The sequence below is a fragment of the Excalfactoria chinensis genome, chromosome 15 (assembly GCF_039878825.1).
Source record: "Excalfactoria chinensis isolate bCotChi1 chromosome 15, bCotChi1.hap2, whole genome shotgun sequence".
Classification (NCBI taxonomy): Eukaryota; Metazoa; Chordata; class Aves; order Galliformes; family Phasianidae; genus Excalfactoria; species Excalfactoria chinensis.
Genome location: NC_092839.1, coordinates 3,124,288 through 3,142,890, shown reverse-complemented (window position 1 = coordinate 3,142,890; position 18,603 = coordinate 3,124,288). Strand labels below are relative to the sequence as shown.

Genomic DNA, 18,603 nt, shown 5'->3' with positions numbered 1-18,603 from the left:
TGATAATGAACAAGTATTATTAAGAGTCGTCATAATCAATGGAAGAGAAAAATGCTCTAAGAGACAGCTACCCAATGGGCTATTCATTATTTGCTTCACCATACATGTTGCTTCTGAGGAAAGAATTCAGCGTGATCAGTTGGGATGTTTGAATTCAGGCTGGTTTAATTTCTGTCTTGCAGGGAGCAAAGTCTGGGGTGCACTCTCCTCCCCCCATGATTTCAAGGCTTGTCACAGCAACAAGTGCCAGGCTGTATGCATACACAGAATGACAAATCCTACCTGCTACCCATTGCTAAGGTGACAGCAGCTTAGGGTTCAACCTCCAGGGAGCAGGAGATGTTGCCCACCTTGCTGCCAGGGTGGCTGCTCCACATCTATTCCAGGAGAGAAGCAGTGGGACTGGAAGTTTCCTCAACGTGCCAAAACAGGGCTAGCTTTAATCCTGCTGCATTTATGGTACATTTGGTTTTGATTCACGCTGGGCTAAACCATAATATCTTATACCTATGCATAGGTACCCCATGCCTATATAAGATACTCCATGCCTATGCTGGGTGGAGCAAAGTGCAGGAAAGAAGCTTACCAGTGACTCCACCATGTTGGACTTGTTATTCCGTAACGTTTTCACTATGTGGAACACGTCAATGATATTTTGCTGTTGAATCATTTCACACACACTGCAGATGGCACAGAAGGTGCCACTACGTCCCCCGCCGTTCCTGGGTACAGAAGAAAAGAGGCACCAGATGAAGCCAGGCGAGGGATGAAAGCACAGCTTACACATCAGCACGTACACTAAGAGAGGGGTGCATTCACCAGCCTGCTTGAGGAAGCTCATGGGTTTGTGAAAGCACAGCTCTGAAGGGCAGCATGAGAGCTGGCAGTGCCTCAGCACAAGGGAAGGGCTAAGGCCATGCCTGGAAGCAGTAGAGAGGAAGCCCTGGGCACTGCCTTGCTTCTCCTCACTCCCCTGGGGGGGCTCATTGCAGAAAGCAGCAGAGCCTTTGGCTCCTCTTCATCACAGTCAGTAAAATAATCTCCAGGTCAGGTTGTTATAATGCAACACAACATTCAACTTGAAGTACCTTACAAATGTAATTTAACTTCATTTTCCCCAGCTGAAGCTTGGCAAACCACCAGATTTCCAGATCCATATTCAGTCTTCTGGATGTATTTCATGAAGTTACAGACAATTTCCAGCCCTACTTACAGGCAGTGGACCACAGTGCGGCCGTCTCTCCCATCGTACTGCTCCTGCCACTTCTCCAGCCTCCTGACCACCTTCAGCAGAGAGCGTTTGGATGGCGGGGTGTCCCTGTATGCTGGCCAGCCAATGTACTGCAGGTGCTGAACTATGCGATAGCCATCCTGGGGCTGAAACAAAGAGCATTTGTAATGCTAAAGGCAATGGGGCAGGAAGCAGAGAAAGGGTAAAGCAGAGAGTATTGATCATACACACCATCCCCTCTTAATTTGGTATCAGTGAGAGCATTCTGCACTCTGGATACATGATACAGCAGGGAACAAGTGCTTTTCCATATTTGGATGATAACAATGATCTCAGATGCTACAAAAGCCAGGCAGAAATTAGATGCTAAGGACCCCTTGCTTTGTTTCCAGTAGAGAAAAACAAGTCTCACTGAATTGTAAGAATCGATCAGCTATATCTCTCCTGGTACCTTGTGCTGGAGGATCGTTGTGTCATACAACATGCAATGGCAAAGACAGTCCTTCAGCATGCAGTCTTAGCAGCCATGGGACTGCAAGGCTGTCCCCAGCTCAGTGGCAGGCAGTTTGGGATGTGGGGTGGAGCAGAGGGAGCCTGCTTTGGCAGGGGGGTTGGACTCGATGATCTCTAGAGGTCCCTTCCAACCCCTATAATTCTGTGATTCTGTGATTCATGTAGTTAGACCCCACGGCTCACTCCACAATGGCATAACTGAATCGCTGCACAGGCTCTGACCACACAATCAAAGATGGTATGGAAATGTAATTTCTGGAGCCTATTTCCATTTCTGAATGGGGGGAAGGGGGTGAAAATAAATAAATAAATAAAGAGTTATGGTCAGTAATCTGGGAAACAATCGATGAGAGAAGAATCCTCTGCTGAAACTCTTGCTGCAGCCCTGAAGTTGTATTGCATGGGTCCAGAGTGCAGACAAACTTTGCTTCTATCCTGTCAGCTGCACAGGGGCTGAGGGATACAGACAAAAAGTTGCTTGCAGAAATGGCAGCCATTTATTTATAGGAGAACAGTGGCAATTAGGAATCCCGATAGAGCTGGTAAATACTGCATTTGTCTTCAGAGACACTGCAGAGCAGCTGACAGATAGGGAGCAGTTGATGCTACTCCAGCATATTTCCTATGATGCTGATAGTTTCATTGTTTCTACTAATTAATTGTTCTCAAATATATACAGGAAAATGCATTCCATTTGAATCCAGATTTTCAGCTCATACCATCCACTTCCTACTTTCAGCCAAAAGGCTTTCACCAATATAGACTAATGCAATTAAGTGTTAATTAAAGGAAATAACTACTACATTTCTGCAGTGGAGTTTTGTTACTAGGTGAGCGACTCAGCACCTCAAAACTACCGACATGGTTCTGCCTCTTTCCCAATGCCAAAATGTATTTGTGAGGATAAACAAGAAGTGTGGTATTTCGATGCTCTTACCCTGGCCATGTTGCAGATCCGGAATATCCGGTTGATGATGTCTTCATCGATGTCTGCTGAAACAAACTCTACTTGAATTGGGCCATAGCAACAGGACGTCTTCTCTGGCCAGTACTGCATGCAGAGCTAGTGAGAATATCAAAAAGAAACAGAAGGCACCTTAATATTAACAAGGGAATGCACCGTCAGTCTTGCATCGCTTCAGATGGCCAGCCAGCACAAAACCCATAACCAATCCTCTGTTACACAATATGTTTGCTCAGAAAAGACCTTCTCACTTCAAGGCACTTCTTGGTATTACGAGTCTGAAGACAAAAAGAAACCTATTGCAGAGGCTTTTTTTCTTTTTTTTCCTGTCTTTTTCAATATGAAAACCATTGAATTCCAGGGTCTAAAGGTGAAGGAAAGGGGCAGAAAAAATGAAGTTCCTACACAGGTATGGAGTTAGAAAAGAACACAAAGATCAGCGCCTGCAGGTAAATGCAGTAGAATCACAGAAGTGTGGTGTTAACGAGGAAATGCACCAACCAAATTCATCTTAATTCAAGCAAAGAGGAATTATTCTTTTCTGCAAAATGAACTTTTTATGCTGATGCTACTGAATTCGCAGCGTTCAAACCCCTACCATTCACACAAATTACGATCTAAGTATTTCAAATCCATCTGGAAATAGATCATGGCAAGAAAATATTTTGCATGAGATCTCATTAAGAGTTTCCGCTGAGATTGTATTTTTCTGGTGGTTTTTTTTTTTCCTCCTATTTTCAAGAGTAATTTTTGAGAAGTTCAGCAACCACCGGGTGCTCATTTGAACTTGATCTCGAGCTTTTCAAGTTCAATCACCGTCAGTAATAACGTCAAGTGTGTGCACAACACTGCATTAATTCTCTATTCCTGTTCTTCCTTTGATCATGTGGGGCTGAAATTGGGTGGGATATTCATGCGATTTTATGCATCTTTGCCCTTGTTACTTTTTCAAGATTACAAAGCACACACCAAGCCCACGTAAGCAAGTTCTCCTTTGAAGGTTATATTCACTCTTCATCCAGACTTTCAAGCAGCCTCCAGGTCACTTCTCAAAGCATTTGCCCAATGGGGAAGGAAATGGAGGCTGAGCAATAGGAACCAACCTCAAGGTGCAGCGCAAAGAGCAGAAAGATTAAACTTCACTTTAAAAATCACTTTTCATAAAGCAGGTCTGTGAATGATCACCCAGACTCACAATATCGTGCTTAAAATGGTCTGTCATGATCTCCAAAAATGGGTTGGTTTGCACTTTTCCCCCGCTCACTTTCCTATCATTTATTAATCACATAATTATCTTTAACCACAGCTTTTATATAAGCAGGTTTTGCTACTTGTGTTTTACTCCTGTAGATGGGTGGGATGTTCCACCTAGGCACACAGATGTGGTATCTTCTGCACACAACCGTACACTGACAGTTGTGTCATGCTTACGGTGTAGCACTTGGGCTAGGCAACGATGAGCAGCTAGATAACAACACTGCTGTACAATAACAGTGCAAGTAACGCTCTTACAAAGTCACACCTCCTCTTCAGAAATCTCACTTTCACAACTGCTATCAAACTTTCACACCTTGCCTTGAGAGCTCCTAAGATGCAAACTTTAAAGCTATCCTTAGCTTCCTGTGGTAGCTGGGTGCGTTCGGCACTGGCTGCAGACTCAAGGTAGGTGACACCACGCTGGAATGACTGTCAAAGTGACTTAATGCACTGCCAAATCTCCTCTCCTGGGATTGCAAACTACTTGATAAGATCAGCAGCTTTCTAGGGGAAAGAAACACAGGTGAAGCCTTTGGCAGAAAGACAGTAGGCAACAGGAATGGGCTGAGGCTGATGGCTTTGTGCTTTCTAAGAACAAGGTGTGAGAAAGAACGCCTGGTTTCCAGAAGATGCTGGGCTTTCCTTTTAAGTGTCTGCAGAAAAGAAAGAACGCAGTCTGTTCCCACACGTGGGCTCTGGGGCTGCAAAGAGGGCTGTGACTCCACCATCAGGAGGATGGCTGCTTCTGAGCACAGCCCTTACACAGACAGAAATGGAACCCCACAGCTTTCACCTAAAGGGATTTCCCCTCAGTGCAACAAGCCAAAGAGACCAACGATGATCCCGCTGCCTTCAAGGGTGCTGAGGCTTCAAAGGCAGCGAAGAGACAAATGAAAAATTAATCCACAAAGCACCAGCTACTTGAGGGCTCTTCTGTTGTTTAAAAAGTGCTGTAAGGCTGAATTAGCAATGCCAAATGTTCTCTCCACACAAACAGCGTGATTGCACCTTTTTGAAAGCTGTTCTCTTCTGCCACTCATTAACAAGGTGCCTGCAATCCGGTGCAGCAGCTCCTGCCCTGCCACCTCGACCTCTGGAAAGGGCACCGTGATCAGCAGCCAAGCAACCAGGACACACAATGGAAGAAAAGAATGAGAAATGCACAGCACAGCGTGCAGCTCCGAAAGCACTGCGAGCTGCACATCTATCTATGATACGCTACTATCGCGTCTCATCTGAAAGCTTAGAGAAAAGAATTCTTACGATGTTTTCAGCATATCACTGGGTTTTATTCTTCTGGAAATAATGGGTGAGCAGGCAGGCATGAAGTACATACGCCTGGGAGGAAATGGGAATGGGTTTGGGAAGAAAACTTAGGCCCACAACAGCAGCATACGTTGATAGTTAATTGCTGTTAATCGCAGTAAGAATTAGTTGCCTCAGGAGTCAAGCATGTAGACGTGAGCCTTGTTCTTCCATAGTAACCCAAAACATGGCCTGTTACATTCCGGTTCTCATTCTTTATCCCTTTTTATTTATTGGTCACAAGCAAATGGTGGCGCTGAAAACCTTCTGGACCTCAGAATAAAGCTGTGTGGCTGAGATGATGAAAAATCCCTTACCTGTGCAGCATCCATCTCATTCAGCATCACAACTGAGGAGCAGTTATAATCAAACACCAGCCTCCAGAAGTCTGCTACGGTGTTGGGCAAAGGGTGCTGGGTTACAATAAAGGCAGCAGGTTGCTTGTGGCTCTAACAAAAGAATAAGATTAGTTAAAAATATATATATATAATAAAAATTCAATCAACTTTTATTCAAACGAATATTACACCCGGGAGGCTATGGCTGGGCAATGCGAGCCATTTAACCAGATTATACAAATCACATATCCTTCTCCTTGTTATCACTGTGCAATGAATGAATGTCTCATAATGGGATTCTTTTGCACCCAATGAAGACATTTCATTAAGGAAGTGTCACAAGAGCAGAGATTACCCAAATCAATTATTTATATTTTGAGACTCAGCAAATAATACTAATTCTACTATTATTACTACTACTACTATCAGTAATGTTAATAATGGGAAACAAAAACAGCTAGAAGCAAAGGCTCTCCTTTCTGCTGCAGTGGACTCCAGAAACTAGAGGAGGGATTAGCCCTCATCTGCCATTGCTTCCCAATGGCATAATGCTACCCACATCCATAATGCTACAGCCATCCTTTAACAGGGCATGGGGGAGTGTTCAGAGTGCACATTCAACTTCCACTGCCATTCTTTCACATCAGAAGAGCCTTCTGCCCTCAATTTCCCTAACCATGGAGGGGAGGAACTGTGGTCCCAACCTCTGCAGAGCTGGTGGTAATAAATGTTTGTGAGGCACTTTGAGATGAAAGGGCAGCAGCTCAAAACGTTATCTCTTTTCAACCACAGCAGGCAATGCTTAGATGAGCCTACAAATGCTCCGTCCTTTGTGCTGTACATCTGTGAAGCAGACTTGAATCAAAAGGTATAATTCTGGGTTAAAAATATATGTATAAATCGGATTTTGGTTTTAAAGTAAAGAAATAAATAAATGCTCAAAGTATTAAGTTAGTGGCTGCAGGGGCTGCCTTTTCTCCTCTCAGATGTGGGTGCAATGGGCCAATGTTGGGAGGGGTGCTGTGCATACCCTGCACTACTCTGCAGGGTGGCTGCACCATGTTCTGGGGTGCACAGGTGAGCAGGTGATGGGAAGTGAAGTACAGAGAAAGGAAAGGAAGGTTGTTGGGAAGTGATTGGTCTGGAAGGGCTTCTCCTCTTTCTTTACCCAAAACAAAAGTGATTAGCAGGATTTTGTGTGGAAGGAGATGAGAGCTTTGAGGTAAGGGGGGCTACAACAGGCCAACACATTGCCAGGTCCTGGGTAATGAGACAACTCATTGTGCTGCTGCAGATCTGCCAATGCACAAAACACATTTTAAAGACAGAAAAAGTTTCCTCGAGCACATTTGCAATAAAAACATCACAGTTTTGTGAAAACAGAATATATCTAAAATTAATTCTATGGCCATTTTTCTTAACCTATTAAATGCTGTAATATCATTATTCCCCCAGAACTGAAAGAGTAGATGACGTTAACGCAGACTGACTCTATTCAACTTTGCTGAGGAAAAAATGATGACACTTCTCCCCAGATCATATTTACATATACTCCAATTGCATTAATTAGCAGTTCTAAAGGCACCTCTGTCCAAAAGCAGTTTAGGTACTACAGTAAAAAGAAACCACCAACATAATTCTCCCACTATAAATGCCCTGTGCTGTTGAGTCCATAAACAATGCAAGGGAAAATGCCTTCAGACAGATTCACATCAGCTTAGCTCATGTCCTTCCTCCCTAAAGCTTCTTGCACATCTGATCCCATATTCTTAACTGCGGTAGCTCAGATAAATCACTCACTCCACACCACAAACTGTTCTTTTCACAGAGCTGACGTGGCAGCTCCTGGTGAGCATTTCTCTTCCCACCTGTGCAGCAACCAGTGGGAAGAGCTGTCCCACCACCCCACTTGGTTCATTTGCCATTCTAAGATGCACCCTCAGCCTCACGAGCTTCTTAGCCAAAAGTTTCCCAGCAGCTCGAGGCAGAACAACACAGGCTGTGATTTATCACATTACCAAGTGACACATTTCTGTGAAGGAGAGAAAATTCATGGGACTCTGCCCAGTTTGGAGATATCAGACTCAGAAACTACAGGATGGGGGGGGGAGGGAAGAAAAAAACAAGAAAAATTGTCTTGTTTTGGATCCATTTCTACTAGAAAAGCAACCCAAGAATGAATAAACCCAGTGCAGTGATAAGGGGAAGGGGAGGGGGGGGCTTACATCCATGAGCGCAGCATTGATGTAGTTACTGGATTCGCCATCCACGGAGATGAGGAAGGGCAGGCACCGGTCCAAGGGCAGCACATCCATGCAGCGGTTCTTGTCGTGGTTCCTCGGCAAAAGGCCGATGCTGCAGTCCTCTGGTCTAACCCGCGGTGTCACGATATTGAGTGTCTGTGAAGGGGGCAGGGAAGAAGGGAAGGAAATACAGATGCAGGCTGAGCATCTTTGAATTCACTTCCAAAAACAATGCCATCTGCACAGTGTGCTTGTACCGAACAACAGAAGATCTCTGGAATCCCAGAGAAGGAAAAAGAATGAGCCCGGAGGAGCTCTTTGCTGTTAGAACACTGCACATCCTCCTGAGGTGCCCTCCCAAACACCATAAGCCCCAGCATAAATGGAGGGCACTAAACACCACATAACAACTTCCAGCTGTAAAACACCACAGCAGCCAGGTAACATTTCTGCTCTTTTCAGAGGCTGGAAATGGCCATTGCAGTTGCATGCTGCAGCTTTGACCTGGTGATAGAGTGGAGCCTCTCCAGGCTGGGCACACACACATCCTCGCTCCTTGAGAAGATGTGCACAAGTACCCTGAGTTCAGCCACAAGGCAACTGGGTTCAAACCATCTCATAATTCCTCAGGCAAACTATCGATTTCTTTTAACAATATGCACAAAACCTAAGAGAAAAGAGTTGGGTTTTTGTTTTGAACAGTTAGTCAAGCTGTCACCCTGTTATTTAGACTGCTCCTTTCCTTGTGGAGAGACATACAGGCTGCTTCCTTCCCCCAGTCCCACCTTATCTCTGGGGTCTTGCTGTTGGTCTTTTACCCTTATCTGCCTTTCCCACAGCTTTACAGAATGTGTTCCTTTAAATGCAATTTTCTTTTGTGTTATCCATCCACAAACCAGCCCAGGTTACTGAGCAGCTGTTAAAAACAGCAAATCCAAGTGAACGCATCTTTAACACTGTCACTTAAGCCCTGGTAGATCAGTAGCTATCTGATGGCATTTTATTTCTACTTGTCATGTTTGCTTCCCTGAGCAAAGCGGTCATGCTGTGAATTCCTTTGCAACCAACGGATGAACACAAAATACTGAGAGGCCAACCATTTTTACAGAGAGGTTGACTTCATCCAAAGAGAGGTTGTGAATGGAGAAAGGAGAAGTGTCAGACAACCTGCTTTAATAAGTTACATATAGAAAAGTGACATCAGAAATCATGTGGTTGGTCTAAACTATGCACACAAGCCCCCTTGCCTAGGATGGGAAGCAGGCAGTCTGGCAAGGAAGCATAATGAAACCCGAAATCTCTGACAGTGCAGATAATTAGGTGAGTAACTTGTTAGTGATTTACTCCTGTCTATTTTATGTCCTTCCCCTCGTTCACTTGTTTTTTGTAGCTTACTCGGAACATAAAGACTTCCCAGAATGAGCTTTTATATGTTCAGGCAATGTGCGGTACATGAGAAATCTATCCAGTCTTACCTGAGGGACAGTGAGACCTAAATAATACAAATTGTTCCAATAGATACAGTTATATCAACCGGTTTATAAAGACTGTAGCAGAAGATACCATTCTATGCATTAAAGCTAAGGCTGAAGAATGCTCTAAGCCAAACCCCTGTAAAAATAGCATCCTACTACTAGACAGCGAACGAACCTCTTATGCAAAGCATGGAGGAGCATTTCCTTCCCAAAGGAGCTGCCAGCCCCTGGCAGCTCAAAAGAATAAGCACGCGGGCGACAAATCTCACTTCCTATCATGACAAAATAAGCACACTGAGCAGTGTCATTCTTTTTAATAGCGCAGCAGCACTTGATGAAGTCAGGCTTCGGCTCCTTCATGCCAAGCGTCCATAACCAGAAACACTTTCACAGATCTGATATCACTTGATAAAACCAGATTTTTATTTTTAATTGAACTGTCATCAGTTGGGATCCGCACTCTTTATCTCACTGCATCAACCCTGATGATTCCCTGCAAGGTTTCAGATAAAACACACACATTCTGTCTTCATGCAGAGAGGGAGCGAATGAGGCATCTGGCTCAGACGGCTCCTGACAGCCTCCTCCTGGAAAAGACACTTGGCTGGGGGACGGAGGGGCATCTCCCACACTAAAAGCAATCTCCATCTTTTCACTGCTGACTAAGAACAGCTTCTTAATAAATAGCCGTCTCTCTTTACAGCCAAAATCATCTTGCTCTAAATTTCCCACAACATTATTCTGTTGGTTGAAAATCCTGAATGGACTTACAGATATACCGAGAATCAGCTTAGGAAGCTCAGTTCATTGTTCTGAAGGGTGAGTTCTCAGCTGTGCTGGAGACACCCTTGCACAGGTCTGGTAGCCTCTGAGTTCCAAGCCCCATTTTATCAGAGTGGGATAAGCACTGCTGTTAGCCCAGCAGTCCCTGTTTCTTGCTCCAGTCAAAAAATGCTGCTCCAGCACTTGTGAGTGCTATTATATGATGTTTTGGTTCTGGCCACAAAGTATTCATAAAAATATTCCGGGTGAACCGAGAGCTTCAGTTCATTGAAAATTAGCATTAGAGAGAAAGCAGTGCTCGTGGAAGCGCTTCTCTTTGTATGGAAGGACATCAACAAGTTGATTGTCAAGACTCTGAGGCAACAGACAAAGCACAAGGACAGTTAATAAGGGGCCTCGAGGCATAAATGTTTCTGCATAAATTACAGAAGGAAATGAACAACTGAATATTTGCTGAAATGAGAAGTACGACGTTATCTGCGGAAATTAAAATCCTTGCTCTATTGAAGTGATGGGAACTTTTCCTTGCCAAAGGCTGAAAATCTCATGCTTAAAAGCAAACCTCTGCCTGATTCAGTACTAACACAACAAGAATCATCCGAAATCAGACCTCACCTCAGTGTCGCCCTTCTCTGCTATGCTGGAAATCATAAAATAGCACAGATATTGATTAAACACCTTCAGTATACCGACTGTAATGACCAAGACATGACATTACCTGAAACTCATCTTTTATCTGGCTGGAATTGGTCTGTGGATCTATCCTGCTGATGTTGTAATATATGGATCTGAACTCACAAACTGGAATGGCCGTGTTGCCACAGAGACACGCCTCCAAAATGGCATCGTGGACAAACACATACTGTTCCTGTACAGAGGAGGGGATGAGATATTAAAGTCATGTTTTCAATACAGATCACACCTTTTTTTTTTTCCTTAAGTCATGCCTGCTCTGCATATTTGGCTCAGTTTCATGTGGAGACAAATTACACGCTGTGCTATGTGACAGCTTTGTGAGCATATTTCATCCATCACTGAATGTGAGGTCTCATGTATTCATTTCAAATTTACAAGTCTAATGGTAAATCACCAGTACTGGGAATGCTGGGACAAGGTTTGGCCAGGGAGGAATTCAAGGAGACAATTGCAAGGCAATGGTCTCTTTATCACTGAGAATGGCTTGTGATCGGTAACAATAGCAGCACAAATGGAGGTCTGCTCCACCTGTCTTTTCAAAGCTCCCAGAGAATCTGCTACTCTGGGAAGGGATATTTCCTTAAACTGAACATGAGATATGAGAAATCTGCAAAGTTTTAAGTTCTTCTCTGTTCCAGGCTTTTGCTCTGTCCATCGGGAGGGGAACACATGTCCAACTTGTGTAACGGGGTAACAATCTCACAGGAGTTTATACGCAGCTGCTAAATGGTACGTTTTGGAGCAGCTTGTTCATCATCACCCAGTGCTTAAGTCCAGGATGTTTCATTGTTTGAGCTTGCACCTGATACAATATAGGAACTGAGTTCACAGTGCACCTACAAACGATTCAGAAGCGACCTCTGCTACCGTGAGAATAAATCGATCAGCGCTGCTGAAGCCTTAACTTCAGTGCTCGTCCTCCTGCCCTGAGGTCTGAGCAGCTGCCTGCCAACAGGATTCAGCACACATCTGGCCACGTTTAGCAAAGTAAGTTCGGTATAATCCCATCACATGGGAGGCAAGTGTTGATTTAACGAAGTGTTGAGCCCCTGTGAAGCAGAGGAGCTGCCAGGAAAGCAGCACAGGTCAGAGGAGATCTGCTGGCACCTACCTCTGTCTGCACCAAATTGACCCTCTGGGAGCGCAGCTCTCGCACGCAGTTAAATATATCGACCACACCTTCGTTCTCTGCCATGTCAAGCATGATGTCAATGGCAATAAAGCACCCTGTTCTCCCAGCCCCGGCACTGAAAAAAAAGAGAAGACAATGAGGGTCCAAATGATCAAGGAACTGGGTGGAGACAGGGCTTTGTGGAGGAGAAAATAGATATATAAAAAATAGCTATGCAGAAAATAGCTGCATGGACACAGCTGCTCCTCCTGGAAGCTGCTCCCCATGGAGTGATTTTTGTGCCTAGTTAAATCAACTTTGCATTTAAGGAAATGAGGTGAATTAATATTTCTGGGAAGGGCAACGGGCCCAGGAAGGGACACACAAAGTTTTGTTTTCTCAAACATCAACAAAGATATCATTCTACACAATTAGTCCCTGTGATTTTGCAGGTCAGTTTGCATGCACATCACAAAGGATGTGGGAGAGCAGCCTCTGGGTTGCAAAGACACGCAATTCAGAAGGGGTGGGAGTGGGGTCTGCTTCTCCAAGTTCTTCCTTCTCATGGGACTATTAATGGGCATGCATGTTTACTCAAGAGGGCTCGGTGGGAGGGGATCCGTTCATTGCCACAAACATTTCCTTTCCCTTCTTAATGAGAAAGTTGGGTTCCAAGTAGGATGATTTCAAGTTATGAATTGTAACATTATAGAGAAAGAAGCCCGAGGCTACTCAAAACCTTCAGCTCAGACCTCCCCCCAGCTGCACGTGAGAACTGAAGCATCTCTTGCTAAGTGTGTTGTCACTGTGTCCTCCTTCTCTCCTGGGAAATCATCCAAAGCTGTTTAGGTGTGAAGGATAGAAGGAGGAGAACGTCTCTAAACACAACACCAAAGGAAAAAAGGAAAACTCAGCTGAAATCGGGAAAACTTCAGTCGTATGAAAACTCCAGCAGAGCCAAAAGCAAGGAGATATGAATGACCATAAATTAATGGACCAGATTAATCAACTGCTGAATTGAGAGAAGATATTTTTCATTTGCAGAATTTTAATGAATAAGTGGCATTTCCTCTCTTTATCTCTCAGCTTTTCACAATTTTAACAAATAGTTATAACACTTCTATATTTAGAGGACTCCAGCCTTCATAAATATCAAATAGAGATAAAATCCAGCCAAGCATCGGTAGGGAGAATTTGGTAATTACCACTTAAAGCAAGTCATTAAAATTCAAAAGCAGTTAAATAACAGAGAGGAAATGGCATTTATTCATTAAAATGTGAAGGATGAAAAATTTCTTCTTGCTTTCTTGGTAACGATGAATCAGGTTCAGGCTCCTTCCAAGGCCAGCTCCACATCACAGCACCAAGGCAACAAATTCAAGCCCCAAAAGCTCTGAAAGAATTTCCTTCTACCAGCTCCTCTGGCTGAGCTGCACTTTACTATGGAACTGATACATCACTTGCTAAATTAAAAAAAAAGAAAATAGTAAAAAAATCACCCATCAAAAAAGCAAACTTGCCAAACTGTTAAAAAGATTGAGCTGATTTTCCTCTCCAAAAGTGACCGTGGGACATAATCTCTCCCTCCTCCTGATGGCGGAGCCAGGAGGTAAGTGCCTGTGCAGTGCTCAGGGTGAGATTCTGGGACAGTCAGCTTTGCCCTCTGGTGTTGTATCTGTATCTACTTTCCAGAACAGGAACTACAGAATCACCTGCTACAGTCACTTTTAAGGTCTGTTACCCTCTTCTGACTCTCAATGACCAGCATAAATGATACAACCCTACTGATCCAATCCAGTATAACCTTTTCCCCCAGTTTTTCCTGTACTGCAAGCTGATGGAGAAAGGTGGTAAGGATTAGGAGGGTCCTGCTCAGGAGAGCTGGTTTCTCTGTTGGCTCTGATGCTAGCCCTGGGTGCCTGCTCTCCCACTGCCATCAGCATGTCTGACTACATCTCCAACTGCTGGTTCCCCATGCCAGGGACACCCTCCTCCCTACTCACGCACTGCCTTGCCCACTACAGCCTTACCTTCAACAGACAGTGCAGAAAGAGCACACACCAGTACCAGCAGCAGCCCAGGAGTCTGCCAGAATGCAAATCAATAATCTGAATTCTCACAGCTGTAAAGCCAAGCACTCTTCCTCAGGCATTTGCCTCTTATTTCCTAGCTGGAAGGCACTGGGCAGGATTTCAGTCTGAAATTCCCACTCAAACTGTGTTTTGAGGAGGCTGAGATACATCTGACGGGCATCCATACTTGGGAAGGCAGAAAAATACATGAGATAAAACCACTGACCCTGGTGCAAAGCTAAACTGCAGCACATGTGGGCACAGAAGAGCAGAGTTGCTTTAAAATCCCCCTCTGCAGCCTTGTTTATTTGTAGGCATCACCCCTACTGCCACGTGAGGTTTGCTGTGATAATAACTGGACTTGCTGTCCCAGATATTTACCATTTTCCCAGCTCTGCTGTGAGCATCTAAGAGACTATGGGCCACCAGAGAGTCTTCTACATTCCAATGGCCCTCTCTGACCTACTTATCACCAATTCGTGCCAGCTAAGCTCCAAAGCTGCCACTTTAGAAAAGAAACCGGATTCTACTTCCCACGAGGCCCACAAATTAAAACCCTTAAAACAAACGAAATGTAGTTGGTCGTTGCTGGATGAAATGAAGAAGAAGAAAAAAAAAAAGCTGGAAATAAAAAACAAGCTGATGGAGGAAAGGCTCCAAGAGCTCACATACCTGCAGTGCACAACGATGGGTCCTGCCTCAGGGGGGTTGAGGAACTTCACTTGTCGAACAAAGCCCAGGAGGCCCGTGGCATAGCAAGGAACACCATGGTCTGGCCAGCTGGTGAAGTGGAACTGCCGAATCTCTCGGATCTCATGGTAGCCTTTCTGAGGAGACAGCACAGCCTCTATTTTTCTGCCACCAGACTGTGATCAACATACTTTGCCCTCCGCACCCTGCTCTCATACGGAGGGCTGAACAATTTAGCTCTGATCGTGTGCAAGAATATGACCTACACCGCTTTTCTCTCCAAGAGATTTCAAGGCGTAGGATCAAGTGCACTTCAATTACAAACCAAGTGGCAAAGTACAGCTGAGGACTGTGGAAGTGAATGCGAGCACCTGTTTCAATCCTGTGGTCTCAGTGTTCAAAACCAGCTCACCGGGAACATTACAGGATGACTTTTGTCCCAGCATACCAGGGCCACACTTAGGTCATCTCACCTTTGGTGATACCTCCATAAACCACCACTCTCAAACCCTTTTTGAGGCACTGAAGCAAAAGCCTGAGGAATGAGCAGCTCAATACAGAGGCTCCAGGAAACTGTCGATTTTCTGCTGCCTCCTGCCAAAAAAATCCCAAGTTTGAGATTACAGCTGGTGGTGAAAAGGGCAGAAAGCGGTACCCAGATCCACCAACTGGCCGTGCTGGTGAGACAAAGCTGCTGGTGTGCAAAAAAACTGACATCACTTGTATTTGTCTTGTCAAGGGTAACACTCAAGTGCCGGTTAGCTTTGACCTTTTACTGTATGGAAAGTGTATGTGGAGTCCATGGATCTGTCAGGTTTTGGCACTAGCACTTCCTGCCAGGTTTTTCAGTGATTCAATGGAACGAGGACCTTGTGAGCAAGAAAACCAGCCCAGTATTCCCAGTGTGGCTTAGTAGGTATTTTTGAAAAGCTTTAAAACCACTTACTGACTGTATGGAGAGTAATTTGGACAGACCTGAAATACTCTGACATTTAGATATCCCATTTCTAATTGCATATAACATAAATCTTCCAAATCCGTCCGATTTGGGGACAATTTTAATAGTTGAGCTTTTATTACACTTTATTTCTCTTGAAAAAGAAACCTCCCTGGTATCTAATCTAGCTGATACCTTTTCCTCATCTACAGTTTTCCTCTGTGAATTGGGATAGCCAACTACCTGCTGGCTCTTGGATTTATTTAAGCTTCATGCACTGTGGATTTTACGCTTGTTGTTACATCAAGATGTTTAAGTAAAATGGGAATAATCTGTCAAAAATTCAGATTCCAGATGTAAATACTAGCCGTACAGCAACTGTTCTCATCTCCACCTCTCTGGATGTTTCACCCAGAGTTCACATTTCAGATCACAAACTGAGTGTGGCATCAAAAGATCAGCTGACTGAAGGTTTCCTTACCTTTTGTACAGTAAATGTGCGTATGACATATTCTGCCAGTGGTTCTGTCTCGATTAATGTGACTTTAATATCCCCATAGACCTCTGTGTCATCTGGCCAGTACCGAACGCACTTCACCTGGTGGGAAGGGAAAGAAAATACTGAGAGGAACGAGCTCCAATTGAGGCAGAGCTGGTCCACATTTTACCCCACTCTCAAGCTGAAGAAGACATCAGCTAAGGCTCTTGAAAAAAACCACCTCATCACATGAACACACACATGGCTACTTGTAGAAGCCACGTGCAAAACTCACAGTAGAAATAAAAGCCAGAGCTTTAAAGCTCTAGGATATTCAGGTTAACAAAGACTAGAAAGTTACTAAATGCTCTAGCATGAAGAGGGAGAAAAGCACCTAAAATCTCAACCAAATAGCTACTGCAAAGCAGGTTGTATATTCCAGTTCCAGTTGTAGAAAGAGGCTATGATTATATGTTCAGTTTAGGATTTAGAGCTTTTTTTTGGTTGGGTTTTTTGTGTGTTTGTTTTTTTATACAGAGGAGTTTATTTCAAACTGAAGTGTCAGTAGAAGGTAGAACAGAATAAATAACAGTAAATGAACAGAACCAGGCAGCATTCAAACATGAGATCTAAAGGAAATCAAACACAAAGCATTAGAATTACTAGCAGCTGTGAATAATCTATTGCTTAAACGTTTCTTTTAGTACAAAGGGAATTGGAAGGTGACAAACAGAAGGAGAACATTTTTAAAGTGCTCATTTCTGGCTGAGAATCTCTCTAAACCAAAGACTACCAGGAGCAGGGAGAATGTGCCAAGGGAAGCGCATCCCAAATGTGCCTCCTTCTCATTACCTAAAGCTGCTCTGTGCCCTCTGAGTCATTCACATTTGCCCCACTGTGTGCTTCAGCAATAGCCCTGTGCTAACGCAGAGACTCCTGGTTAGTTGAGTCCAAGAGAGCAAAGCTAAGCATGATGAACAGGCCGGTGCTTCTAGGTGGCCCCAGGATCTATATGTGCACGGGCTCACACCACAACAGAATAGTGATAATCTGAAATGAGCATCAACTTTCAGCTTTGAAGTACCATTTAAAGATCTCTTTCGATCAGTTCAAACACCAGTTGCACGTCGTCGTGCCTCCAGATTTTTGTGGGCAGAGAATTACTCAAATTATACAGATAAAGAATAATTATTACAGAAGTACATTTTCCCCTCTGTACTGAAAAAGGAGACAGCTCCTCAGCTAGCATAAATTTGTATAGCTCTGCTAAAGCAAGACTTACAGCAGGAACAAGATCCTTATTAGTCTGGAAGGGAAGCAACTAAGTATTACAAAATCTAGCATTTTAGAGGGAAAAAAATCCTGAGTGGATGAATTCCTTTCTTCACTACAGTAAGCAAAAAGAACCTCACTTGCTGAGCACTGCGCAGCATCAACACCGCACTACACCCAGCAATGGTTTGTTTTCCTGTGCTAGGAAAATGGTCCCCTTACCCTGCCCACTTCCACCAAGTTGGTGACCATGACGACGCTTGCAGAGTTTTCTTGCCAAATCATTCTCCAGAAATCCTTCACTGTCTCTTGCATCGGCCCTGGGGCATGAGAAAAGACAGAAAGACATCTTCAGAGAGTGCATCTAATGCCAACAGCCCATTCCAGTTGTTCCCTTGCCTTGTGCTGTTCTCACAGGATCCTACTCTCCCTTTCGGAGCATCTTTCTGTGACTCAGGGCTATAGACACTGAACAGCCCGGAGCTCTCTGGTGCATCAGACACCTCACCTTCCTTGCAGTAGGTATCTGGGATTCCAGCATGCCAGAAACAGGTAATGGCTGTGTTGTAAACAGCGGAGATGATAGTTCCAGCAGGAAATAACGTACAAGCAAAGGGATATGGCTGAACTCCATAGTCACTCTGCAATTAAGGCAGTATTGAGATTTGTACCAGATGCAACACTACAACTCCTAATAGTTTATTAATTATGAAGGAGAAAGCATTCAGAAATTAGTCCTTTTTTGAGTGTCTCTAGAAGGAAAAACACCGGGCTCCAACAGCTGAACAGCCAGCATTCACTAAAGAGGATTTATCAGACTAGAGCTTCTGTCTTCTACCCTGTTGATGAAATCCTTCAGCCACTCAACCCAAACTGTATCCTCCATGTTCTTTGCCATGATGCATTCTCTGTACCCTTATAGACCCAGACACCAATTTAACTCTGTTATGTATCTTTACTCCTTCAATAGGGATAAATGTGAAAAAGTCATAAAGTGGAAGTTAAGAATAGGGTTATTTATGTGAATACCACATTTCCAAAGGAGTAAGGAATGCACTGAAATGAGAATGAATCATTGTAAGGAAATCTGTCATGGCCAAAGAGTTTGCTTAGTGATGCAGGAAAACAGCAATCCAGTGCAATGAACTGCAGTTAGGGGGTTCATCATCTAACACGCTCAGCATTCAATTGTATTGCTGAGGTTTTTGCTTCTTTGCACCCCTAAAGGCACAGGAAAC

The 18,603-nt window shown here is 44.1% G+C and overlaps 1 protein-coding gene across 10 annotated transcripts in view; it reads right to left on the bottom strand.

The window, feature by feature from the left end:
• The window catches only part of PTPRT (protein tyrosine phosphatase receptor type T), a 405,976-nt gene that overhangs the window by 7,630 nt on the left and 379,743 nt on the right, over positions 1 to 18,603 (bottom strand). For all 10 annotated transcript variants that reach the window (XM_072350259.1, XM_072350261.1, XM_072350264.1 and 7 more), the window contains 10 exons: positions 17,588 to 17,685; positions 16,097 to 16,213; positions 14,661 to 14,815; positions 11,917 to 12,052; positions 10,828 to 10,977; positions 7,834 to 8,007; positions 5,588 to 5,719; positions 2,682 to 2,807; positions 1,214 to 1,377; positions 587 to 722 (listed from right to left, as the gene is read on the bottom strand). In XM_072350259.1, the coding sequence (XP_072206360.1) occupies positions 587 to 722; positions 1,214 to 1,377; positions 2,682 to 2,807; positions 5,588 to 5,719; positions 7,834 to 8,007; positions 10,828 to 10,977; positions 11,917 to 12,052; positions 14,661 to 14,815; positions 16,097 to 16,213; positions 17,588 to 17,685 (1,388 nt within the window). The remainder of the gene's footprint in view (positions 1 to 586; positions 723 to 1,213; positions 1,378 to 2,681; positions 2,808 to 5,587; positions 5,720 to 7,833; positions 8,008 to 10,827; positions 10,978 to 11,916; positions 12,053 to 14,660; positions 14,816 to 16,096; positions 16,214 to 17,587; positions 17,686 to 18,603) is intronic.